This window comes from Nerophis lumbriciformis, linkage group LG09, assembly GCF_033978685.3.
Source record: "Nerophis lumbriciformis linkage group LG09, RoL_Nlum_v2.1, whole genome shotgun sequence".
NCBI classification, from domain to species: domain Eukaryota; kingdom Metazoa; phylum Chordata; class Actinopteri; order Syngnathiformes; family Syngnathidae; genus Nerophis; species Nerophis lumbriciformis.
Window position 1 is genome coordinate 21,429,511 of NC_084556.2, and position 26,045 is coordinate 21,455,555.

The 26,045-nt window shown below is 39.8% G+C and overlaps 2 protein-coding genes across 3 annotated transcripts; one reads left to right on the plus strand and one right to left on the minus strand.

Annotated features, from left to right (window-relative positions):
- The first annotated feature begins 229 nt into the window (after positions 1 to 229).
- Positions 230 to 6,093, plus strand: LOC133607122 (thialysine N-epsilon-acetyltransferase-like). The gene is made up of 6 exons (XM_061961583.1): positions 230 to 394; positions 525 to 576; positions 815 to 898; positions 5,006 to 5,107; positions 5,352 to 5,392; positions 5,601 to 6,093. The coding sequence occupies exons 1-6, from the start codon at positions 332 to 334 to the stop codon at positions 5,778 to 5,780; spliced, it is 522 nt and encodes a 173-aa protein (XP_061817567.1). The 5' UTR covers positions 230 to 331; the 3' UTR covers positions 5,781 to 6,093.
- Positions 6,094 to 6,600: 507 nt separating this feature from the next.
- On the minus strand, positions 6,601 to 15,150 carry LOC133607544 (claudin-15-like). 2 transcript variants are annotated; one of them, XM_061962269.1, is made up of 5 exons: positions 14,790 to 15,150; positions 10,506 to 10,670; positions 7,006 to 7,087; positions 6,829 to 6,939; positions 6,601 to 6,748 (listed from the first exon to the last, which is right to left on the minus strand). In XM_061962269.1, exons 1-5 carry the CDS (start codon positions 15,004 to 15,006, stop codon positions 6,652 to 6,654), a joined length of 672 nt encoding a protein of 223 aa, XP_061818253.1. In that variant the 5' UTR covers positions 15,007 to 15,150; the 3' UTR covers positions 6,601 to 6,651. The 2 variants fall into 2 exon arrangements, with proteins under 2 accessions (XP_061818253.1, XP_061818252.1); XM_061962268.1 differs by lacking the exon at positions 14,790 to 15,150 and adding an exon at positions 12,636 to 12,947.
- Positions 15,151 to 26,045: the final 10,895 nt, after the last annotated feature.

Consider the following 26,045-nt stretch of genomic DNA (forward strand, 5'->3'; position numbering starts at 1 on the left):
ATTGCTTATGTATTTGCATCCACCCATCCATCCATTTCTACCGCTTATTCCTTTTGGGCTTTCAAAATACGCCCAAATCTGCAAAGATGCAGGTAAATAAACAGTAGTCTAATGGGACTCGAGACCTTCACCTAAAACCTGGAAGTGCTTCTAGGTCACGTTATTGCAACCCAGCAATTTTAGAAAATGGATGGATGGATAAACCTGAAGCTTTATTTCGAAGGGTGACCGGATACACGATAGTCTCTTCCGGTTTTGAAAACGGAAGTAATATGTGTGATTTAGATGAACGGATGATTGTCGTGCAAATTGTGTACTTGCTAAATTAAACATGAACTTTAAAATACGTGCTGCAACCACAGTCGACTGTAAAGACATATCGAGAATGATAATGGTGAGTGTGACACATTCGTGGGCAACGTAACTGACAGGTACTGAAGTATATAAATACAAAACTTAATGTCGACAACTCGTTTCTAACGATGCGACACAAATTGCTCTAAACGAAGTCTGTTTCTATTTAGGAGTTGGCGGTTTATGAAAAGATGTCTGATGAAGTCAAAATATCACGTGAAGGTAATATTAATTGTTAAAGCCAACATACTGGATTAAACCAGATTTTGATTACTGTAAAGCTGCAACCAATCAAACCACTGCACGTCCAAACTGTTTGAGTTCATTACTACACTCTTGTGTACAACACACAACTATTGGCTCCAAATGTTGTTTTCTAATATGTTGAGGAAAGGCTCTCATGGCTTTAGTTTTAAAATTACTTTTCAGGTGAATGATCTTCTTTTGTTGTTTACTTAAGAACTGGAGCGTGATGGCTTCTGCCAGAATCCCTTCTTCCAATGTTTTGTTGCTGAAGTACCTGACGAGAATAAACCAAAAGAAGGTAAAAGGTTTCCATCCATGGTAGTCTATATGTATGTTAACCCTAAAATGAAGTTTTCCGTTCCAAAAAAGAGAAGTAAGTCAAACTCTGAGTCAGTTACCATGGTAACTCGCTTTGAGACACTAAGCCTGAGTTTTCCCCTCCTGATAAACTGAAGCATTTTGTCAGACATGACGTGACCACCACTCAGAATTAATTTCTGAAGATTAATATCGGGAAATAATTTTGAGAAAACAAAACTTGGTTAGACAATTAAAAAGAAGATTGATTTGAATAAAAAATAGCTCTTTTGGTATATGTGATCTGTATTAATTACAATAAACAAAATAACCAACAAAATATGAATTTATAGATTATCCTTTTTTCAAGAAGTATATGTTAATACATTATAAGATATAAATAGCGCTTTTTCTCGTGACTCAAAGCACATTCCTCATCCCATTATACACTGACTCCACATTTATACACAAACACACACACACACATATACACATGTGTATATATATATATATATATATATATATACTTATATATATATATATATATATATACACACATAAGTACATACATATTTATATATATATATATATATATATATACTTATATATATACACATAAATACATATATATTTATATACTTGTATTTATATATATGCATATATATTTATATATGTATATATATACATATACTTATATATATATATATATATATATATATATATATACATGTATGTATATATATATATACATTTACATATATATGTATATACACATATATTTACATAAATGTATATATATATATATATATATATATATATATTATATATAGTGGTGTTCTGTTATTGGACTTTTGTGCTCGTCACAGATTGTCGATAACAAACACCATGTTCAAACATAAGGGTGTCCATATGTGCACTTGGCACCAGGACACCCTAGGCCGCAGTTCCATGATCGACTTTGTAGTTGTGTCATCGGATTTGCGGCCTCATGTTTTGGACACTCGGGTGAAGAGAGGGGCGGAGCTTTCTACCGATCACCACCTGGTGGTGAGTTGGCTGCGATGGTGGGGGAGGATGCCGGACAGACCTGGCAGGCCCAAACGCATTGTGAGGGTTTGCTGGGAACGCCTGGCAGAGTCTCCTGTCAGAGAGAGTTTCAATTCCCACCTCCGGAAGAACTTTGAACATGTCACGAGGGAGGTGCTGGACATTGAGTCCGAGTGGACAATGTTCCGTACCTCTATTGTCGAGGCGGCCGATTGGAGCTGTGGCCGCAAGGTAGTTGGTGCCTGTCGTGGCGGTAATCCTAGAACCCGTTGGTGGACGCCGGCGGTGAGGGATGCCGTCAGGCTGAAGAAGGAGTCCTATCGGGTTCTTTTGGCTCATGGGACTCCTGAGGCAGCAGACAGGTACCGACAGGCCAAGCGGTGTGCGGCTTCAGCGGTCGCGGAGGCAAAAACTCGGACATGGGAGGAGTTCGGGGAGGCCATGGAAAAAGACTTCCGGACGGCTTCGAAGCAATTCTGGACCACCATCCGCCGCCTCAGGAAGGGGAAGCAGTGCAGTGTCAACACCGTGTATGGTGGGGATGGTGCTCTGCTGACCTCGACTGCGGATGTTGTGGATTGGTGGAGGGAATACTTCAAAGACCTCCTCAATCCTACCAGCACGTCTTCCTATAAGGAAGCAGGGCCTGGGGAATCTGTGGTGGGCTCTCCTATTTCTGGGGCTGAGGTTGCCGAGGTAGTTAAAAAGCTCCTCGGTGGCAAGGCCCCGGGGGTGGATGAGATCAGCCCGGAGTTCCTTAAGGCTCTGGATGTTGTGGGGCTGTCTTGGTTGACAAGACTCTGCAACATCGCGTGGACATCGGGGGCGGTACCTCTGGATTGGCAGACCGGGGTGGTGGTTCCTCTCTTTAAGAAGGGGAACCGGAGGGTGTGTTCCAACTATCGTGGGATCACACTCCTCAGCCTTCCCGGTAAGGTCTATTCAGGTGTACTGGAGAGGAGGCTACGCCGGATAGTCGAACCTCGGATTCAGGAGGAACAGTGTGGTTTTCGTCCTGGTCGTGGAACTGTGGACCAGCTCTATACTCTCGGCAGGGTCCTTGAGGGTGCATGGGAGTTTGCCCAACCAGTCTACATGTGCTTTGTGGACTTGGAGAAGGCATTCGACCGTGTACCCCGGGAAGTCCTGTGAGGAGTGCTCAGAGAGTATGGGGTAACGGACTGTCTTATTGTGGCAGTTCGCTCCCTGTATAATCAGTGTCAGAGCTTGGTCCGCATTGCCGGCAGTAAGTCTGACACGTTTCCAGTGAGGGTTGGACTCCGCCAAGGCTGCCCTTTGTCACCGATTCTGTTCATAACCTTTATGGACAGAATTTCTAGGCGCAGTCAGGGCGTTGAGGGGATCTGGTTTGGTGGCTGCAGGATTAGGTCACTGCTATTTGCAGATGATGTGGTCCTGATGGCTTCCTCCGGCCAAGATCTTCAGCTCTCACTGGATCGGTTCGCAGCCGAGTGTGAAGCGACTGGGATGGGAATCAGCACCTCCAAGTCCGAGTCCATGGTTCTCTCCCGGAAAAGGGTGGAGTGCCATCTCCGGGTTGGGGAGGAGATCTTGCCCCAAGTGGAGGAGTTCAAGTACCTCGGAGTCTTGTTCACGAGTGGGGGAAGAGTGGATCGTGAGATCGACAGGCGGATCGGTGCGGCGTCTTCAGTAATGCGGACGCTGTATCGATCCGTTGTGGTGAAGAAGGAGCTGAGCCGGAAGGCAAAGCTCTCGATTTACCGGTCGATCTACGTTCCCATCCTCACCTATGGTCAGGAGCTTTGGGTCATGACCGAAAGGACAAGATCACGGGTACAAGCGGCCGAAATGAGTTTCCTCCGCCGAGTGGCGGGGCTCTCCCTTAGAGATAGGGTGAGAAGCTCTGTCATTCGGGGGGAGCTCAAAGTAAAGCCGCTGCTCCTCCACATTGAGAGGAGCCAGATGATGTGGTTCGGGCATCTGGTCAGGATGCCACCCGAACGCCTCCCTAGTAAGGTGTTTCGGGCACGTCCGACCGGTAGGAGGCCACGGGGAAGACCCAGGACACGCTGGGAAGACTATCTCTCCCGGCTGGCCTGGGAACGCCTCGGGATCCCCCGGGAGGAGCTGGACGAAGTGGCTGGGGAGAGGGAAGTCTGGGCTTCCCTGCTTAAGCTGCTGCCCCCGCGACCCGACCTCGGATAAGCGGAAGAAGATGGATGGATGGATGGATATATATATATATATATATATATATATATATATATATATATATATAAAATCACAAAGTGTTGTTGCGTGTCCAGGGAAGCGCTGACTCACAGAAACAAAAGTGTTTGCACAGGAGGCAAAATTTGTAGGAATTGGGTTTTTAACAGACACATCATGTATGACAGTTTGCTTCTACTCCACTCGAAGATATACATCTTAAAATGAGTAAAATAATCTACCATTTAATCTTTTGTTGGTAGGTTGTTTTGCTTATTGTAAGTAAATAAATATCTGTTACATTTTCAATAAAGAAATAACAAATACATCTATTTTTAGTTGTTTTCCTAAATATTTCAAAACATAAGTATGACTAAGAAAAATTGATATTTGAAATCAAGGTTGGAAAAAGTAGTTTTTCTTCTTTTTTACTAATTTTTTGTTCGACCAATTTATCTAAAATCATTTTTTTAATTCTTGTTGACTTAACAATATATATATTTTTTTACATATAGTATAAGACTGCTAATGAGCCTTGGCCTCAAAATCCTCTCCCAACATAAGGCTTCAGGAACTAATTATGTTTGGACATCTACTGGTTTATGAAGTAACAGACATGTCATGTCTGACACATTATTTCAGGTTTAACAGGAGGAAAAAAAACTCAAGGTGTGTTTCGGAAAACCTGCCAGCGAGCAGGTTACCAAGGTAACTAACTCTGAATCTGACATACTCGTCTGAATTTCCCACATCTTAGTGTTTGCATACTCCGAGTTTTCACTTAACTTGCTTTCTGGAAACCCTGCAGTTGTTTAGTGATCATTTTTTTGTTGAACATGATTTTAATGATAGTCTTTTCATGTGTCTGCAGGGTTCGCGATAGTTGGATATGCCCTGTACTTTTCCATCTACAGTACATGGAAGGGACGGTCCATGCATCTAGAGGATTTATATGTGATGCCACAATTCAGAGGTAAAATGCAGTTTTTTTGGGGGAAATATTCACCTCACTTAAACAAATGCTGTCCCTCGAGGTAAAATTTATCGCACTGCGTTTTTATTGTACTTCCAGTAGTAGCTTTGTACTTAAAAAGTACAGATACATGTATCTTCTCAAGTTGTAAAAGGAGTAGTGACCACAATAACGAGATATTGTTCCCAATATTTTTAGTGTACATTTTCTGCCTCATCATTTTTTTAATTGATGTCATTGTCAGGATTTGGCATTGGGAAAGGTTTACTGACCGCAGTCGCTAAGGTAAGATGCCTCATAAATTAACATTATAACAGAATTTCAAGTAAACCTGACTTACCTGTAGCATACATCCGATTATAGTAGTTGGGAACCTATTTCACTTTTATAATAATAATGATAACCATTATAGACTTTATTATTATGTTGTGATATGAATGAAACTGTGGATTTAATTGCATGCTTCATCTAAAGGACTATCATGTCTGTGCAGGTGGCCAAAGAGAAGCAGTGTGCACTCTTGCAGTTGAACGTGCTGGACTGGAACACTCCATCACGAGACTTCTATGCTGCTAAAGGAGCTGAGGATCTCACTGCTAATGAAGGCTGGCACTTGATTCGTTTTCAAGGGCAAAACTTTGACGCTTTGGCGATTGAAACCCCAAAGAATTAAAAGGAATTCTTTTTTTGTTGTTGTTTTGAATGTAGCATGTCAGTTCTTTTATTTTTGCTTTGTGTGCCGTGATTCCTGTAGTGTAATGTGATACTGGAGGAAAAAAAAATCCTTGTTTTTCTCGTCTTTTTAATAACATGTCAAACAATAACTATAGCAGAATAAAATTGGTCTAATCAGGAACAGATCATCCCTCTAACAAATGTTATTATTAATTTATGTAATATTATATCTGTCCAGCAGAGAGTACATGCACCAAAATAAATTCTGGAATGATCTGCACACTTCATATGCAATAAATGTCTCAGAATTATTCCAAAATGTTTTTATTTGTATATAAAACCACACAAATTACAGAAGTTTATATATACCGGTATATATATATATATATATATATATATATATATATATATATGTATATATATATATATATTCACTTATAAGGCAACTATTGTGTATTAAAAATATAAACATCCACAAATACTTAAGTCTATTTTTACCATGATCCACTATTATTGCTGAATTAATTATTTTCCTATACAAGTTTGATAGTGGTTTATAGTATTTCTGAATCAGCACTTACTCAACTAACGAAACGTTATTCAAATGTTTTCATCGGTTGCAAAAATCCCACATGAACGATTGGAAATATTTACATTCACTGATGCAGAGTATTACTGCCTTTAAGACAATGTTGTGTCCACTACTGTGCTGTCATGCTTATTTTGTGCATACAAATCACACATTTGAAGTTCAAGAATTGACAAAAAAAAAAAAAAGGTCAGGCATGATCATGTCTTTGTTTAAAAATACTTCCCACCGTCAGATAACTTTGTTCAACTCTCCATCCTTCCCAGCTCGCTGTAACATGTCACACATATGCATTCCTTCCATAGTTGGTGTGGGCAGACTGGGACGCCACTGTGGACAGCACGCGTCCTCTAGAGGACGGCTGATATGGATAAGGCCTACAAGAACCCCAGAAACAAGCTGTTGTTAGACGAGTGCACTCTTTCCCAGGTAACATGCTTCATGTGTGGATACATACATTTTCTCACCAGGCTCTTTAAACCTACATGCACACGTCAGACATGCACCTCCACACATGGCGAGTGTGGCTGAAGACCAGCCGATGTACAAGCCCTCGCCGATTTCATACCTGTCACACAACATTTATTGTAATCGTACATTTCTCGTCATACTTGATTAAGATCTGTCCACTGACTTTGTCCCTGCGTAGAATTGGTCAAAGAACTCCTGGGTGATGTTGGCTGCATACCAAGACACAGCAATCATGGTGCAAAGGCCTTGGGAATTGGGGGGAGAACACAACATATGATAACATAAGTTGTCATTTTAAATTCAAACAGCACACACAATTGAAATTAATGTTTCTGAAACCCTCTCAGGAGATCGAAAGTGATGGCTATGTATAATTGTAGTGAGATTGTCTGTAGGGACGCAAGACCGTTTTTCATTCAAATCTCTTAGCCTGCTCAGTGGCCTTGTGGTTAGAGTGTCCGCCCTGAGATCGGTAGGTCTAGAGTTCAAACCCCGGCTGAGTCATACCAAAGACTATAAAAATGGGACCCATTACCTCCCTGCTTGGCACTCAGCATCAAGGGTTGGAATTGGTAGTTAAATCACCGAAATGATTCCCGAGTGCGGCCACCGCTGCTGCTCACTGCTCCCCTCACCTCCCAGTGGGTGGAACAAGGGGTAATTTCACCACACCTAGTGTGTGTGACTATCAGTGGTACTTAAAACTTAAATTTTGCTTCATTGACTCCGATATAAAGCAATCTACATATAAGTTTTTGCAAAACCTGTTTTTGGGGGGAACAAAATTACAAGCAAAGGCCAAAAGCAAAACATGCTGAATTGTTTGTGTTTTGTTTGTGTTTGATGACTGCTTCATTAATCATTATTATCTTTAAAAAAATAGCAAATTGCACTTTTTTCCCCCCAAGATGTCGTGGCTGCATCTTTCAGGGCCACTGATGTGTGTGAGTGACAGGACGAAAAGCTCTGACACACTTGTGGAGAATTTTTCCTGCGTCACTTGCTGTTTTGCATGTAGACCATAAATATACTTACTGGAAAGTGAAACATTTTAATATTGCACTTGAGGTTTGAATGCATTATACCCCACACATTATTAAATGATTAAAAAATGACTTCCAGAAAGCTATCAAATCTATTCTTATTGAGACACATGGAAACATCCATTGAGATGAGGATAGAAAAACCAAAATGCCACTAATTAACTAACAAAAATCAAAATGCACATCGTTGTTTCATAAGTGCGACCATAGCTTGGGGACTACGTGCATCTGCTATGTTTGAAAATGCTGCTGTGACTCATGGACGTTCAAATGTTATCTTTTTTATGGATTTCATTAACATTCACAAGTGTTAGTAAAACGCCATGAGCCCCAATTTTCAAACAGCTCAAAAAAGGCTTGGTGGCAAATTAATAATGTGCCTGCCTTCATTCCAGATTTACGAATTTTTGCCTGATTTACAAGAATACGGATACAACAAATGTGCGTAAGTTCAGGGACGTAGAAAATACCACTTAAGCGCAGAGGGGAGAATAGAGGCCATAGTTCATTAATGGCCCTACGGTCCAGCCAAAATTGTATGCTTTGAACGTCCCAAGATGTCCAAACGCGGCTACTATACTTTCACAAAGAGACAGCAGGCACATGGTGTGCATTTTAATTAGTTGGTCATTCAGAGTGGCATTATGGTTCTTTTATCCTCATCTCAGAGGATTTTTCCAGGTGTCTTTAATTGAAGCAATCAAAATAAATCTGATACATTTCTAGAAGTCTTTTTATCATTTGATTGTGTGGTATACACTGCATCCAGACTTCAAGCTCAATATAATGTTTCACTTTAAATGCGGAAGGCCAGATTTGATAGGGAACGCCCACGTCTAATGCTTGTTGCACCCTAAGTGAGCATCTTGAATGAGGACGAGCAGTGACAGACTTAAGTCGAGGGGGAGTATTCGCTGCAATTGCACAGAGTTTTGATGTGGTCCGCTACGTTATTTATGTGGCCTGCGAAAAACTGAAAGTAATAAAGCACTTTAATTCTTAAATATGTTACCTTGACTTATGATTTCTGATGAAATTATCCATCAACTAGTCTTTTACTAAAACATGTAATCATCAAAATCAAATGCAAATTGTGTAAATAGTCTACACTGTATGTTTATATTCATATAGATTCACTGTTTCAAGCGGCCTTCTGAGGGCCACAATAATTGTGATGTGGCCCTCAATGAAAACGAATTTGACACACCTGATATATTGTATCTTCTGCTACAATTAATGATGAATAAATAAGATGTACCCAATCAGGAACAATATCTGATAGTAGTTGGTATTGCCTTTGAAAGTATTTATTTTAAGTACAAAAATGTTTTCACAATCGCAGATGTTAAATTAAGATCGTTGTTTTATTTTTATGTCTCATTAATTTGATGTAAGTGTTGTTATATACATACAACTGACACGAGTGTATTCTCTGTGTTGGCCTTTTCAATGTGCTTTGACATTTGATAAGAAGAGGCTTTTTGTGTTTAAGCGGGTAAAGATAACCCTTTGAACTGGTCATTCATTACCTGATAGTTTGTCTTCTGTATACAGAGATTAGACAAGCTGACATGCCAGCTTTCTAAGTGTTGCAGTGGGTAAGAATCAGGATTGATTCATTGGTGCTTTGGAATGACCAACAATTTAGATATAACTAATTATTCTACAACATGTTACCTCTGCAAAGGAGGCAATGCTTTTACCAACATAGGCCTACTCTGTTTGTCTGCAAGTTAAAGTTAAAGTACCACTGATTGTCACACACACTAGATGTGGTGAAATTACTCTCTGCATTTGACCCATCCCCTTGTTCCACCCCCTGGGAGATGAGGGGAGCAGTGAGCAGCAGCGGTGGCCGTGCTCGTGAATCATTTTGGTGATTTAACCCCCAATTCCAACCCTTGATGCTGAGTGCCAAGCAGGGAGGCAATGGGTCCCATTTTTATAGTCGCTGGGTTTGAACTCACGACCTACCACTTTCGGGGTGGACACTCTAACCACAAGGCCACGGAGCAGGAGGTGGTAGATCACGCAAATCCCACCCAACCCATCCATCCATCCATCCATTTCCTACCGCTTGTCCCTTTTGGGGTCGCGGGGGGTGCTGGAGCCTATCTCAGCTGCATTCAGCCTCATCGCAGGGCCAACACAGATAGACAGACAACATTCACACTCTAGGGCCAAATTAGTGTTGCCAATCAACCTATCCCCAGGTGCATGTCTTTGGAGGTGGGAGGAAGCCAGAGTACCCGGAGGGAACTCACGCAGTCACAGGGAGAACATGCAAACTCCACACAGAAAGATCCTGAGCCCGGGATTGAACTCAGGTCTACTCAGGACCTTCGTATTGGGAGGCACATGCACTAACCCCTGTTCCACCGTGCTATTTCCACCAATCCTAGTGAAAGGGCAGGTCAAGGAAAAACACATTGCAAAGCGTGTGGATTCAGAAGACTAAATCATATTTTGTATAATTTGCATTGTTTTTGATGACATACTTCAGGACTATGTTTAAAGTGGGATTTATTGTGTTCCAAATTATAATTGTTTTGTCCTGGCATAAATATGTTGTTCTACTTCCATTACATGTCATGTACTATACCTCTGTCTCTGTTTTTACCTTGTAGTAAGAAGAACACTCCTCCAATAGCAGCAATCCTGCCCTTCAGAACATAGTTTTCTCCTCCTATTTTGGAGCATTGCATTCCCACAATGGTTCCCACCAGCCCAAATGTCCCAAACACGATGGAAGCGATCATCAGTGCTCGGGAGGCTTGTAGGTACCCTGCGCACAGACATAGAGGTACAATCATTAGTACTATTCTAGCGTTTAAAACAGGACTGTGCTTTATTTGTGATGGTGGCTTTATGTACAGTATGTGCACATATCCATGTGCTTTTTATTTTACACGGATGCCACGGGAGACAAAAAGTGGGCGAAAAACTAGTTTAGAAATACTTCTTTTTGTGTTTTTGGATGTCACAAACCAGACAGATCCGGCTGTGAGTACTTTTAGATCCGCTTGTTGAAGAGTGATTAATGCTTTTCATGCCAAAGTCACTACATTTGTCACTAATTGCTTATTTAAAGAACATAATCTAGGACCTCGTTCACACTGCAGGTCAATTCCATTTTTTTTGCCCACATGTGACCTGCAGCACATTTTTTTATGTGAATGTGAAAAGCGCAATTTTGAATTTTTTATATCCAACCCAAGCCTTTTGCATGTGGATATAAATCGGATATGTATGCGATGCGACTGCAGTGTGAACGCTCCCCACTCATACATCTGACCAGAACGTCATCAAAAAGCGATAAACGTCATAATTCTTTGCCAAAATAGGTGGTTACAAAATAAATAGTCGAAAAATGAGCAGAAAACAGGTAAAAATAATATTTTTTAGGAACTCACATCAATGTTCCATCACTCATGTCTCTGACTCTTCGTAGCAGACATGAAAGTAAAACTTCCCACAAACTGCCAGAGCCAAAATACTTGCCCTCTTCCTTTTTAATCTTCCATGAGCAGTTCAGAAAATGTTGACTATAATAGCACAAAATCCTTGAAATGGCCACAAATGTGCCAAGACTGACACTGACTAGAATTAAAGCCACGTTTACTTCTGTAAACACTGCAGCATGTGTGTCTGCATGCGGGTCAAATTGAGTTCCATTAGACATCGCATTTTTTTAGTAATGTAAACAATTACATTAATAGATCAGATTTGACCCAAAAAAATCTGAATTGGATATCCGACCCTGCAGTGTGAACATAGCCTAGGTGGTCTGAATACTCCTGCTTATAACCTTGCAACACTGATCCCCACGCTACATCTTCTTATTCTCTGGCAGACCAGGTGCTTATTAGAGGTGTGTTAAGAAGCAGAGGTATGATGCCAACCACTGTACAGAGTAGGAACATTCAGAGACGTTCCCATCATAATATGTTTATTAGCAAACGGCGAACAGGTAGCGGTCCAAGTTTATTTTGAATGTATGGGACATACTGTCTTAAAACACTATTAAATATTGCTGTCCATAGAAACTGCATGATGACATCCAATTATAGGACTCCGCATATTTCATTTTAATGTTTAGGTTATATAAATATAACCTTTAAAATACTTTGGCATTGCTGTGTGAATGGAGTGATTGTCTCATAACATTTTTTGTTGTGCCTTAGCATTTGATGGAGTGCTCCACTCTCTTTGCATTGACACAATGAGTCACTTGCTTTTGTACAGTGCGGTACATTGTGTATCATAACAAAGTTGCAACATTGACTCGAGCCCCCTACAGGCTCATGACTGGTTGTCATTCTAATGCTGTAAATACAAAAAAAGAGAAATAATAGTTTTTTTCAACAACATTTCCCATCTCATAAAAACAATATTGTCCTGTATCCATATGCTTTACAGTTTGTGAGGCCAACAAACTAACACATTTTGAAATTTGATGAATGTCTGTGGTGCTCACTTTACTGCGGTTGTTCCTGGTTACAGTCTTTCATCTCATTATATTTTATACAACCGGCTTTTATTACCTGCTGTTTAACAAAGAGCATCACCTCTAAAATGTGACTGAGTCCTGTTTTTAAAGACAGTTATAAACAATCAAACCACTGTTGAATGCAGTTAATATAGTAATAGTTTTTTGTACAGTTACTTGCCACAAAATAAATAGTTTTCCATGTCAGTAGGAATAGATCCAACCCAGACAACACGAGTTTTCCCTCAGTCGGCTACATACCGCTTAGTGCGAGCAACGATGGAAAATCGCGGCAGTTGTGAACCCCTGTCGAGTCGGTGGCACAGGACATCCAGAGATTCTCATAGATGGTCGACGTGGTGATAACGTTACCGTCCACTGTGGACACTCTCCAGTATCGATTCGGAAGCGCTATCCCAACCATGAGCCATCCCAGAAAGCCCAGGAAGAAGGCAAAAGCTTCCACTATCGGATCCATAATTCCTTAAATTCTACTGAGTTTGGTCGAGCACCTCTGGAGGTTTCCGGAAAGAAAATGTTGACTAGACTATCTTCAAGCCCAAACCAGTGGATTTGTTTGTGTGATAGACTCAGATTTCCCAGCAACCCTTGAGCCAGGATGCTACAGAAACCTACAAATTAATGATTAATTCCAAACAGCCTACTTATGATTTCCCCTATTATTCCTACATGTCTTGAACTTTTTCAGAGGCCCAAGTGTTTACCCAACCTAAAGGAAGTCAGGTCCAACCTTCACACCTGCTGACTAACGTCTATAGACTGAAAGTTATTTGTCACTTTCTGACAGTCGCTTTGAACACTGTCAATAAATCCCAATCATTATTGATTGGATTCAAATCCCAGTTTGGGACTGAGGCTGACTGGTGGATGATGGGAATGTCTACGGTTTTGAGGGGTTAGGGGGCATAAGTGCACGCCCACCAAGAGATAAGATTTTGCTTTAGAAAAGTGGTCCCCAACCTTTTTGTAGGGGGGTGGGGAGAGTGGGTAGAATGGTAATTTTTAGTTTTTTGTCATAAAGAAATACAATCATGTGTGCTTACGGACTGTATCCCTGCAGACTGTATTGATCTATATTGATATATAATGTAGGAACCACAAATATTAATAACAGAAAGAAACAACTCTTTTGTGCGAATGAGTGTGAATGAGTGTAAATGGGGGAGGGAGGTTTTTTGGGTTGGTGCACTAATTGTAAGTGTATCTTGTGTTTTTTATGTTGATTTAATAAAAAATAAAAAAATAAAAACTATTTATTTTTTTATTTTTTTATTTCTTGTGCAGCCTGGTACCAATCGATCCACGGACCGGTAGTTGGGGACCACTGCTTTAGAACACATAGACTTGTCGCTCGGCAGGAATTTGTAATGGCCTTAGATTTTGATTATATAGAAACAATATTTTTTTTAAAGATCAAGCAATTTTGTATTTATAGTTTGAAAAATATAAGTTATTTTGCATACAAGATTTAAATTTGAAAAAGCAACAAAAAACGGCCTTAACATTAGAAAAAAAAAAGTATCAAATTGAAAACAAAAATTACATGGTTGCCTTGTTAAGACATTACCTTTACTTAGATTAAAACTTTTTTTTAAATAATACATTTAAGTGGATAAAGTCATATTTCACATGTACTCAATTACATTAATATTATATAGAAGAGTAACTGAATTTTTTATTTATCAAATTTATACAATCAACTAAATTTTACATCATCAAATAATATTAATGAGGCATTTTTTCTTTGATGAATAAATGTTTTTTAACAAGTTATTATTTACATTTAATGTGTACACAATACATTAATGTACAGTCAAGCCCAAAATGATTCATACCCCTGGCAAATTTTTACTTAAATCTTTTGTTTAAATTTAAAAAAACATATTTTTTCCACACTAATGCCTCTTTTATTGTCTTATTATTTTCTGGGGAGACACACACCTATTTCATTTCCAATCAGGAAAGGAAAAAGTCACCTTAATTCAGTGGTTTGAGTAATTTCGGGCTCGGATGTGTATAATAAAATAAATATATTTGTAAATACTCTCCAATAATCCCTGAATAAAAGCAAACTTTGCCAGAATAAGAACATTTTTATTGAGCATAAGTAGCTGCTTTTTCATTTATTGCACACTTGCAGACTTGTTTTGCCCATTTTATTGTCTACATACCGGTATGATGTGAAAAATTTGAAACAAAGTTTAATCCTTATTTTGAAATACAAAGCAGCGCGCCGTGTGATGTTTAACAAAAAAGGAAGATGCAAAGTCAGCAAAATCTTACAGCTGAATCATCAGAACCTGCATGCGTGATGTGTAAAAGACTCCTGAGCAATTAGTTCAAATAAATATCACCATTTTGACAGTAGATTTAAAATGATAATCTCTTACTTACCAGGAAGGGCAAAAAGGGATGGAAAATCGCGGCAGTTATAGATCCCAGTGGAATCACTGGCACATGACATCCAGAGGTTCTCATATATTGTGGAGGTTGTAATTACACTGCCTTCTGTGGTAGACTCTTTCCAATACTGGTCTTGCAGTGATACAAAAATCAGTATCCAGCTGACAAAACCAAGGAAAAGTGCTGTAATTTCAGTGATGTCTCTCATCTTGGAAGAAATCTTCTCTATCTTATCAGCGAAACTATCAAGACATTGCCTCTGTAAGGAGCTCTAATGGCAACTTCTGTATCTGATATACATTTTAGAGGGCAGTGCATGCACTCAGGGTTTTTTCTTCTTCTTATGCACTCAAACAAACCCAGACTAATTTGATCATTGATTTGTTGGCTCTAGCTACATTATAAGTTTGCTATTCCCGCCCAAAATTGATGACATTTCACGTGCCTGGCACCTTACCATAGAAGTGTAAGCATACAATGAACCCTTTTTCCCCTCCCCGTTTGATCTAGCAGGGGTAGAGGTGAGATACTGTAAAATATATTACTCTGCTTTTACATCATGCAAAACCTTGTAAAATGCAAACGTGATTTTTGTCTTTGCACTGCAGTCAGAATCCCTCAATGGAGACATTTTTTTTATGCATAATTCAGAGGATAGTTATGATAATTCAATGTTAGTTTAAAGCATTATTGTTAAAATGACAAAACATTTATAAATCTTGCAAGATATGTTGAAAAGGGTGCAAGTTTGGGGTACGTTAATTATATTAAGTACATTTTGGTGACTTATTTCATATTATCTTGTCTCCATCCCTATTTGATCACATGGTAGCTGTGATTTTAGAGAGGTTATTTCAAGTTCGATGAGCAAATAGTAATAAAGAGGACTGAATAGAGGGCAGAACATACATGGAAACCTGTGTAAAGAGTCAAATGGCGGGTGATTTATAGGAGGCAGAAAGTGCCTATTTTAGCTCAGGTTAAACATTAACAAACGGAAACACAAAAGATTCATTGAATTTCTTGAGCTTGGCAAATCTTTTTTTTCTGCTGGGGATATACATTTAGAAGAAAAGTTTTGTACTGTCTACTTAACTAAACATATTTTTCACTTTGTATTTTATTGGACTTTTTTCTTACTATCAAGTTACATATAGAAGTGTGCCAATAAGATACATTATTCAGAGTGCATTACACGCACACAAAAAACTGTATGAACCAAAACGTGATTCTTTCTTTATGGTTTAAGTCTGTATCTTATCAAAAGTAAATTTTCTACTGTTGTCAGGTAATCAGCAGGAAAGTTCAAAGTTCTGTCATATACTTACAGTATTGACCAGACGTTAAGGCTTTAAATCATAATCCTTTCTCTGTTAATATTTTATTTCCTTGCCCTTCCCTTAGTCATTTGAAATATGCATTACCTCGTGTCCGCGTTGACCCCCGCTGCTTTAAGAATTTTTTTTTATTTCAATCAATCTTCAATGTCTTTTTTAGGGGGTTAGACAAAGAACAGATAGAAAAGAAATTACAGTTTGAGTACAGCTATTCAGAAATGTCTTTGGCATCTGGCATTGTATTTTGGAGAAGGATTGATTAAATACCACCACAATGGATTGGAAATAAAACATTCAAGATGCTTATGAACATCACCAAATTTAGTTTCCTTCCAAGAAGTGCTTTGTCAGCCATAGGGTTGTAACGATTTGAAAATTTAATATCATGGTTATCGTGACCAAAATGATCACGGTTATCATTATTATCGCTGTATCGTTGAATGTGTTCAAAAAGTCCTTTTTTTCAAAATAACTAAACCAAATAGACTGTTAGAAAACCCAATAGTTTGTATGTTTTGCATTTCTTATGCTTCACTGATAGTGTTTTAGTCTTTGTATTTTATGTTTTTTATTTATATAAATCTTTAAGAAGTGCATACAAATTAGAAGTGCATAAACAAAATATATTATTTATATTTATGGGTGGCATTGTGGCATCCTACTCTGTTCACCAGTCATTGAACGCATCCTAAAAACACCTCGGTCTCATATTCGTATAGAACGATCACTCTAAGAAAGCACAGCTTGTAGGTTTAATGTGCACAATTAAATATCGTAGTTTCTCAGACAGCAATGTGTTTGTCAAACAAATAAAACATTTAATCACAATTAATCGCACTTTGTTCATAGTTAACTCAAAATTGATTGCGATATTGCAGCTAGATATAATTATTCTTCATTACTAAAGTGTAGCAGACAGACAGTTTTGAAGTTGTTTTTTTTTTTTTTTTTACAATAACTTGACAATTGGTTCATCTTAATGAAATGTGTTTAAAACAGCCCAACACATAAAAGACATGAACAGGCTTTTAATAACAATACAATAAATTGGGCTACACCATGTTTAGATACCAGTGTCACGCATTAATGATACAAAATGTGGATTGTTACAATCTTGTTTTGATTTGAAAAGATGTTGATTGACAAAACATCTTTTTGTCAACCGAAGAAAAGAAACCACCTTCCCTGGCTAGGATGCATTTTATATGAACACAATGTTTCTCAAAACTTATCAACAATTGCTCGTTGCTCCAATCTCCAGCATCATTAACAAATCTATAATTGAAGGTAAATTTCCAAACTCATTGAAATCTGCAGTCGATAAATCAGGAGACCCGGCAACAATCAATAATTACAGATCGATATGCATTCTCCCTGCAGTTTCCAAAGTAACTGAAAAAGTGGTGGCAGAGCAGTTCATTAAACAGTTAAATAATGGTCCATACAACTAAAACTCAATGCAGTTTGGATTCAGAAAAAACATTCAACTGAGAAGGCAATTTGTTTCTTTGTGAAAATTTTAAAGACAAAAATGGATAGCAGTGGTGTTATAGTAGCTGTTTTTCTTGACTTGGAGAAGGCGTTTGATACTGTGAATCATCAAATTATATTAACTAAGCTGTCTTATTTTAATTTGTCGGTAAATACTTTGCAAAGGATAGAATCACATACAATGCATCCAAAAAGTGCTTCACTTTTTCTACATTTTGTCCTCATAATTCTACGCACAATATCCCATAATGACCTTGTGAAAAAGTTGTCTGTTTTTTTTAAGGATTTTTTGGAAATGTATTGAAAATAAAAAAATAAACACTCACAAGTACACAGTTATTCACAGCCTTTGCTTTATACTTAGTTGATGCACCTTTGGCAGACATTACAGCCTCAAGTGTTTTTGAATACGATGCCACAAGCTTGACACACCTATCTTTGGGTTTTGCCCAATTGTCTTTGCAGCACCTCTCAAGCTCCATCAGATTGGATGGGAAGTGTTGGTTTTCGTCCAGGATGTCTTTGTACATTGTTGCATTCATCTTAGTCTAGTCAGGGAGGTGACCAAGAACCCGATGGTCACTCTGTCAGAGCTACAACATTCCTCTGTGGAGAGAGGAGAACCTTACAGAAGGACAACCATCTCTTCAGTCATCCAGGCTTGTATGGTACGTGACCGGACGGAAGCCATTTCTTCATAAAAAGTCTGCCAAAATGCACCTGAAAGACTCTCAGACCATGAGAAACAAAATTCTCTGGTCTGATGAGACAAAGGTTGAACTCTTAAGCCTGAATGGCAGGCATTTGGAGGAAACGAGGCACCACTCATCACCAGGCCAATACCTTCCCTACAGTGAAGCATGGTGGTGGCAGCATCATGCTGTGGGGATGTTTTTCAGCAGCAGAAACTGGGTGACTAATCAAGATAGAGGAAAATATGAATGCAGCAATGTACAGAGACATCCTGGATGAAAACCAACACTTCCAATCCAACCTAATAGAGCTTGAGAGGTGCTGAATAGAGGAATTGGTGAAACTGCCCAAAGATATGTGTGCCAAGCTTGTGACATTGTATTCAAAAAGACTTGAAGCTGCCAAAGGTGCATCAACAAAGTATTGAGAAAAGGCTAGTCAACTTTTATTTTTTTGAATAGATTTGCAAAATAAAAAAATATATAAATTCACAATGTAATTATGGGGTATTGTGTGTAAGATTTTGAGGTAAAAAATTAATGTATTCCATTTTGGAATAAGTCTGAAACATAAAATGTGGGAAAAGTGTAGCGCTGTGAATACACTCCGGATGCACTGTATTGTGCAGAGAAAATAGTATGTTAAATTACACAACACTACATCTGAAACTTCTGATCATACTCTTGGTCTACCTCAAGGCTCGGTTTTGGGACCATAGTTGTTCAATCTGTACATTAATGATCTGTCAAATAGATGTATGCTGATGATGCTATGTGCATGCAAAAACTAAATTCCAAGCTGCACATGATCTACAGTATATCAGCTGCTTTGTCCAAAGTGGCCAACTGGTTGAACCTTTCTCATTCGCATCTTAATGTGTTTTTTTTCCCTAAGAAGGCAAATGCTGACATAACTCCTGATGTCTTTGTAAATGGTACAACGTTCGAAGTTGTACAGGAGTCTAAATATCTGAAATATCATTGATTCACAACTATGTTTTAAATAACAAGTACAAAAAAAACTGAATAGAATATAATACAACCTGTCATATTTTAGATATGTTTGAAATCACTTATCTCTTGACTCTGCAAAATTATATCTCAATGCAATGATCATCCCACATATTACCGTCTGTATAACAAGTGGGACATCGGCATGCAAGTCAACATTATAGCCTGTCGAAATTGCATACAAGCAAGCTCTAAAAGTCTTAGACAAAAAGCAACACACGCCGTCATTGTAACATCTTAAAAGAAACATGAATTGCTGAGTTGGGAAAATATAATACATTATGCAAATGCTTCCATAGTGTACAAGATTTTCCATGGACTAGATCCACCTCCACTAAAACAATTTATAAAGACCAACTTAAATCGAAGGACTAGATCAGGATCTTGGGGTGACTGTCTGGTCCCATTCAGGAAAAAGTGCTTTTGGCCAATCAGTTTTTTCATATTGTGCGTCACACTTATGGAACAAGATACCAAGTAACGTACGAGACTTACAAACTCTTACCTCTTTCAATACACATCTAAACTGTGGTTACTTGAACACCCAAACTGCACTCATAATGAATCTTGAAATCCACTGGATCTGTTGTATTATTACATGTCATTGATGTCATGTACAACTTTATTTTTAATGTATGGGTTGTTCTTGGGTTTTTTTTTGGTGGGGGGGTGTTGCTTGTGACCCTGTCTGCTTACATTACATTATGTATACAAATGTTGTGAAATAGTGCGTACTTAAACTCAACTGTGTATGCTAACCTGTGCAATAATACCTGCACACACGTCCCTGTGTGCAAAATAGGTGCAATAGGGCAATGTGCAATTTACACCAGCATTTTACAAACCTGTGAATTAGCACTTTATAACGGGCAATGTGCTATTCTTCTCAAGCACTTTAGCGCTTCAGCACTCTTACACTTAAATCCAACTTTCTATGGTCACTTAATTCATTTTTTTTTTGTCTTATTGTACTTTCTTGTTGTATACGGCCTTGTTATCTTGTTGTTTGATGCTGTCCTATTCTTATGTGTTTGGCATTAATTTCCGCAAGGACGAACGATGGAAATTAGCCACTATACAATCTTGCATATTTACACTGGTGTGTTCATCAAAATACAGTACATACTGTCCCTGTTTTGAAAATAAAGTCAAAGTCAAAGATGTTCGGTAATGCAATCCGTGATATTTCGACCTGAATAAATGCTTCTGATGTGTGTTGTACAAGTTAATGGTATCCATATAGCTGCATGACAATGTCTTAACCTTCTCTATTTATTAATGAAATGTTATAAGTTGATTGGCAACACTAAATTGGCCCTAGTGTGTGGATGTGAGTGTGAATGTTGTCTGTCTATCTGTGTTGGCCCTGCGATGAGGTGGCGACTTGTCCAGGGTGTACACCGCCTTCCGCCCGATTGTAGCTGAGATAGGCTCCAGCGCCCCCCGCGACCCCAAAGGGAATAAGCGGTAGAAAATGGATGGATGGATGGATGTTATATTCAGCCAGCTAAACATTCTGTAATTGCGAACTATCAATCAGAACAGGTTATAAAATAATATACACTTTATTTTAATCTGCCAGAAAACATTTATTTAGGTAGAACTATCACAGATACATTTACAAAATATCTTTGACAGAGCATTGTCTTTATGAAAGACAATTTTTAATTTTGTCATGGTATAGACCAGATGTGACATGCAGCGCTATTATTGTGAAGCCGCAAGTATGTGATTGGTTTGAGAAGAGGGGTTTTGACATTTTTTGATGTTGTAACAAGAATACATAATATTAAAGACTTCCTGTCTCTGCCGTGCCCAGTGATGGGCAGTAACAAGTAGAGATGTCCGATAATGGCTTTTTTGCCGATATCCGATATTCTGATATTGTCCAACTCTTAATTACCGATACCGATATCAACCGATACCGATATATACAGTCGTAGAATTAACACATTGTTATGCCTAATTTTGTTGTGATGCCCCGATGGATGCATTAAACAATGTAACAAGGTTTTCCAAAATAAATCAACTCAAGTTATGGAAAAAATGCCAACATGGCACTGCCATATTTATTATTGAAGTCACAAAGTGCATTATTTTTTTTAACATGCCTCAAAACAGCAGCTTGGAATTTGGGACATGCTCTCCCTGAGAGAGCATGAGGAGGTTGAGGTGGGTGGGGTTGGGGGGGCCGGGGTTGAGGTGGGGGTGGGGGGTGTAGGGGGTAGCGGGGGTGTATATTGTAGCTCCCGGAAGAGTTAGTGCTGCAAGGGGTTCTGGGTATTGGTTCTGTTGTGTTACGGTGCGGATGTTCTCCAGAAATGTGTTTGTCATTCTTGTTTGGTGTGGGTTCACTGTGTGGTGCATATTTGTAACAGTGTTAAAGTTGTTTATACGGCCACCCTCAGTATGACCTGGATGGCTGTTGATCATGTATGCCTTGCATTCACTTGTGTGTGTGAAAAGCCGTAGATATTATGTGAGTACTGGAGAGTGCTCCCTCCTTGTTCTACTGGGGGACTTCAACGCTCACGTTGGCAACAACAGTGACAACTGGAGAGGCGTGATTGGGAGAAATGGCCACCCTGATCTGAACCAGAGTGGTGTTTTGTTATTGGACTTTTGTGCTCGTCACAGATTGTCCATTACAAACACCATGTTCAAACATAAGGGTGTCCATATATGCACTTGGCACCAGGACACCCTGACTTTGTAGTTGTATCATCGGATTTGCGGTCTCATGTTTTGGTCACTCGTGTGAAGAGAGGGGCAGAGCTTTCAAACGAACACTACCTGGTGGTGAGTTGGACCTGACAGGCCCAAACGCAAAGTTTGGGTCTGCTGGGAACGTCTGGCAGAGTCTCCCGTCAGAGAGCGTTTCAATTCCCACCTCCGGGAGAACTTCGAACATGTTACAAGGGAGGCGCTGGATATTGAGTCAGAGTGGACCGTGTTCCGTGCCTCTATTGTCGAGGCAGCTGATCGGTGCTGTGGCGGTAATCCCAGAACCCGCTGGTGGACACCAACAGTGAGGGATGTCGTCGAGCTGAAGAAGGAGTCCTATTGGGTCATTTTTGCTAATGGGACTCCGGAGGCAGCGGACAGGTACCGACAGGCCAAGCGTTGTGTGGCTTTGACGGTTGCAGAGGCAAAAACTCCGACATGGGAGGAGTTCCAAGAAGCCATTGAAAACAACTTCCGGATGGCTTCGAAGCGATTCTGGACCACCATCCGCCGCCTCAGGAGGGGAAAGCAGTGCACTGTCAACACAGTGTATAGTGGGGACGATGTGCTGCTGACGTCGACTGGCAATGTTGTGGATCGGTGGGAGAAATACTTCCAAGACCTCCTTAATCCCACCTACATGTCTTCCAACGAGAAAGCTCTGCCTGGGGACTCCGCGGTGGGCTCTTCTATTTCTGGGGCTGAGGCTGCCGAGGTAGTTAAAAAGCTCCTTGGTGGCAGGGCCCTAGGGGTGGTTGAGATCCACCCGGAGTTCCTTAAGGCTCTGGATGGTGTAGAGCTGTCGTGGTTGACAAGACTGAAGCATGGTGGACATCGGGGGCGGTGCCTCTGGAGTGGCAGATTGGGGTGGTGGTTCCTCTATTTAAAAGGGGGAACTGAAGGGTGTGTTCCAACTATCGTGGGATCACACTTCTATGCCTTCCCGGTAAGGTCTGTTTAGGTGTACTGGAGAGGAGGCTACACCGGATAGTCGAACCTCGGATTTAGGAGGAGCAGTGTGGTTTCTGTCCTGGTCATGGAACTGTGGACCAACTCTATACTCTCAGCAGGATTCTTGACGGCATCCCTCATCGTTGGTGTCCACCAGCGAGTTTTGGGATTACAGCCACGGCAGGCACCAACCACCGTGCGGCCACAGATCCGATTTGTTTTGTGGGCTTGGAGAAGGTATTCGACCATGTCCCTCGGGAAATCCTGTGGAGAGTGCTCAGAGAGTATGGGGTATCGTCTGATTGTGGCGGTCCGCTCCCTGCAAGATCAGTGTCAGAGCTTGGTCCAGATGAGGTGGCTCAGGCATCTTGTCAGAATGCCCCTCAAACGTCTGCCTGGGGGGGTGTTTAGGGCGCGTTTGTCGGTAGGTGACCACGGGGAAGATCCAGGACACAGTGGAGAGATTATGTCTCCCAGCTGGCCTGGGAATTCCTCGGGGTCCCCCGGGAAGAGCTGGACAAAGTAGCTGGGGAGAGGGAAGTCTGAGCTTCTCTGCTTCAACTACTGCCCTCGCGACCCGACTTCGGATAAGCGGAAGAAGATGGATGGATGAATTAAATATAATCCACTTTTTTTTTTCAGCACTGTCTTCCACTTTCTTCCTTCCCATGGTTGGAAAACAAGTTATGTCCATCTTTAGCTACAAGCTAATGCTAGCAAGTAAGACACAATGTTTTAAGCAGATCTTTTGGGGTTCCCTGTGACATTTGGCGTGTCAACTAATGGTGAGAATGCTTGTAAATAAAATATTTTCTTGCAACTTAAAGGGCACCTATTATCCTATACTTTTCTTACCTATTGGTACCTGTTTTTGTGTGTTTGGGAACTGCATAAATCCTGTGAATTTGAAATCAAACAATGTAGGCATGGCAGAGATATTTACAAAACAATCTTGTCGTCCGTTCCCGGGCGCGGCCAACGCTGCTGCCCACTGCTCCCCTCAGCTCCCAGGCGATGATCAAGGGTGATGGGTCAAATGCAGAGAATAATTTAGCCACAAATCGTGTGTGTGTGACAATCATTGGTACTTTAACTTTAACTTAATACTTCCTCCAAACGAGCCGTTTGAATTTGCCCAATTTGTGACGTCAGCGGATATCTGTGGTAGAAATTTACCCGAAGATCTTTGCGCGAGTCCACCATTGTAGTGAGACACTGTAGTAAATAAGCTCCTTCTTTTTCTCTATCCTCTCGCTGTCGGGCATACCGGCTCGTAAATGCACATGCATCATCCGCTGTTGACATTTCTAATATAAAGTAGCGTATAGTTCTAACGTATATCTGTCAGTAAACTCCGTATGGAAACGCTAAAAACTACAACACTGTCGAAGTGGAGGCACGTAAATAAGACCACAGACAAAACGGCGCATCCTGAAGAGACGGTCAGAAAGCGGCTTGAAGTTGGTCTGTAAAACATAATATGTGTGTAATTTTGACCAAAGAACCACCATTAAATGTTATGTTAAACACAAGGAGGTGTTTTAAATGTAGGGGGAAAAAGCATATGACCCCTTTAAAGCGTAACAATTCGACATATTTTTTCTCAAAACACTACTAAATTTGGGCACTCTTAAGTTGAGGTACCACTGTATTTGTATTTGTCTAAAATTATTATACTACTTTACATCATCCTGAGAACCAGCATACTTTGCAGTGGACATTTGTTTTTGATCTTTTTTTTTTTTTTTTTTTTTGGTCATGTTTTGCAAAACACAAGAGCCTGCTACAGAGGACGCTGGCGCTCAGAAGGATACTGTTAATTATTTTGCAGTTGTGTTACATATTACCATACTGATATTGTTTGTTGTTGTTGTGTTTTTTTTTTTATTGAGACAAAGATAATTTATGTATTTGATATTTGTTTACTTACTATGGTATATTATTTGTTTATTATTTATTTGTTCACTGTTGTGTTACAGAGAACAAGGAAATAGGATAAAATTGCTATGGTATGAAAAGGGGTAGGATTAAATAAGCTCAGCTTCTTCCTACTCCTTTTTGGACGTGCTGTAATGAAACAACTGGAAATATGTGGTGTATGCATGTTCGAAATTAACTGAAACTGAACTGAACTGAACTGATATAATAACGATATTTGGGTTAACAATATCAACAGTCATTGCTTTCTAACAGCGACGGGACATACTGTAGATTAGATCAGGGGTCGGGAACCTTTTTGGCTGAGAGAGCCATGAAAGCCAAATATTGTAAAATGTATTTCTGTGAGAGCCATGTAATATTTTTTTTAACACTGAATACAACTAAATGCGTGCATTTTAAAGTAAGACCAACATTTTTAGAGTATAATAAGTCTCTTATTCTTTTTAATAACATTGGTATTCTGAAGCTAACTAATAATAAATCAAATACGTCTTACCATTAATGCGACCCTCTTGTACCTCGTAGGACAGCTGGGATTGGCTGAGCCACCCGCAACCTTGAACAGGTGCGGTAGAAAACAGATGGATGGATTAAAATGCATGAGAATGTTTTATATTTTGAACGTTATTTTTAATACTGTGATTTCCAGCGGAATTATTAATTACTTATCGTGTTAAGCAATTTCAGCAAAGATTTATCTGAGAGCCAGATGCAGTCATCAAAAGAGCCACATCTGGCTCGCGAGCCATAGGTTCCCTACCCCTGGATGAGATGTTGGTACGTAATTTAATCTTTGTGCAATCCCTTGAACATGACTTTCAATGTATACATGACTGCATGCAAAGGAGGGTCCACTCACGGCATAACGATATTTAAATAGTGATCCATTTGTATACCTTGGACCAGTCATTATTTGAGTATGTAACAGAGTTTCGGTGAAGTCACAGCCTCAATGCGCCGTCTAATAAATCAGTGTGATTGATTGCTATGACTGCAGCTTTTTATGCCTCTGTCAGGTGTGCAGAAATGTGATTTAAAAGGCCATAGATTTTCTATTCATGAGCTAAAATTGCTGAAACTAAACTCGTATACGTCACTGT

Bases quoted from the DNA above. Each gene is read 5' to 3' on its own strand.
- LOC133607544 (XM_061962269.1), bottom strand. From the start codon at position 15,006: ATGAGAGACATCACTGAAATTACAGCACTTTTCCTTGGTTTTGTCAGC. The intron at 10,671-14,789 runs GTAAGTAAGAGA...GTCTGTGCGCAG, and splicing joins ATCCCTTTTTGCCCTTCCTG to GGTACCTACAAGCCTCCCGA. The intron at 6,749-6,828 runs GTATGTATCCAC...GGGTTCTTGTAG, and splicing joins AAAGAGCCTGGTGAGAAAAT to GCCTTATCCATATCAGCCGT.
- LOC133607122 (XM_061961583.1), top strand. From the start codon at position 332: ATGAACTTTAAAATACGTGCTGCAACCACAGTCGACTGTAAAGACATA. The intron at 5,108-5,351 runs GTAAAATGCAGT...TGTCATTGTCAG, and splicing joins TGTGATGCCACAATTCAGAG to GATTTGGCATTGGGAAAGGT. The intron at 5,393-5,600 runs GTAAGATGCCTC...ATGTCTGTGCAG, and splicing joins TACTGACCGCAGTCGCTAAG to GTGGCCAAAGAGAAGCAGTG.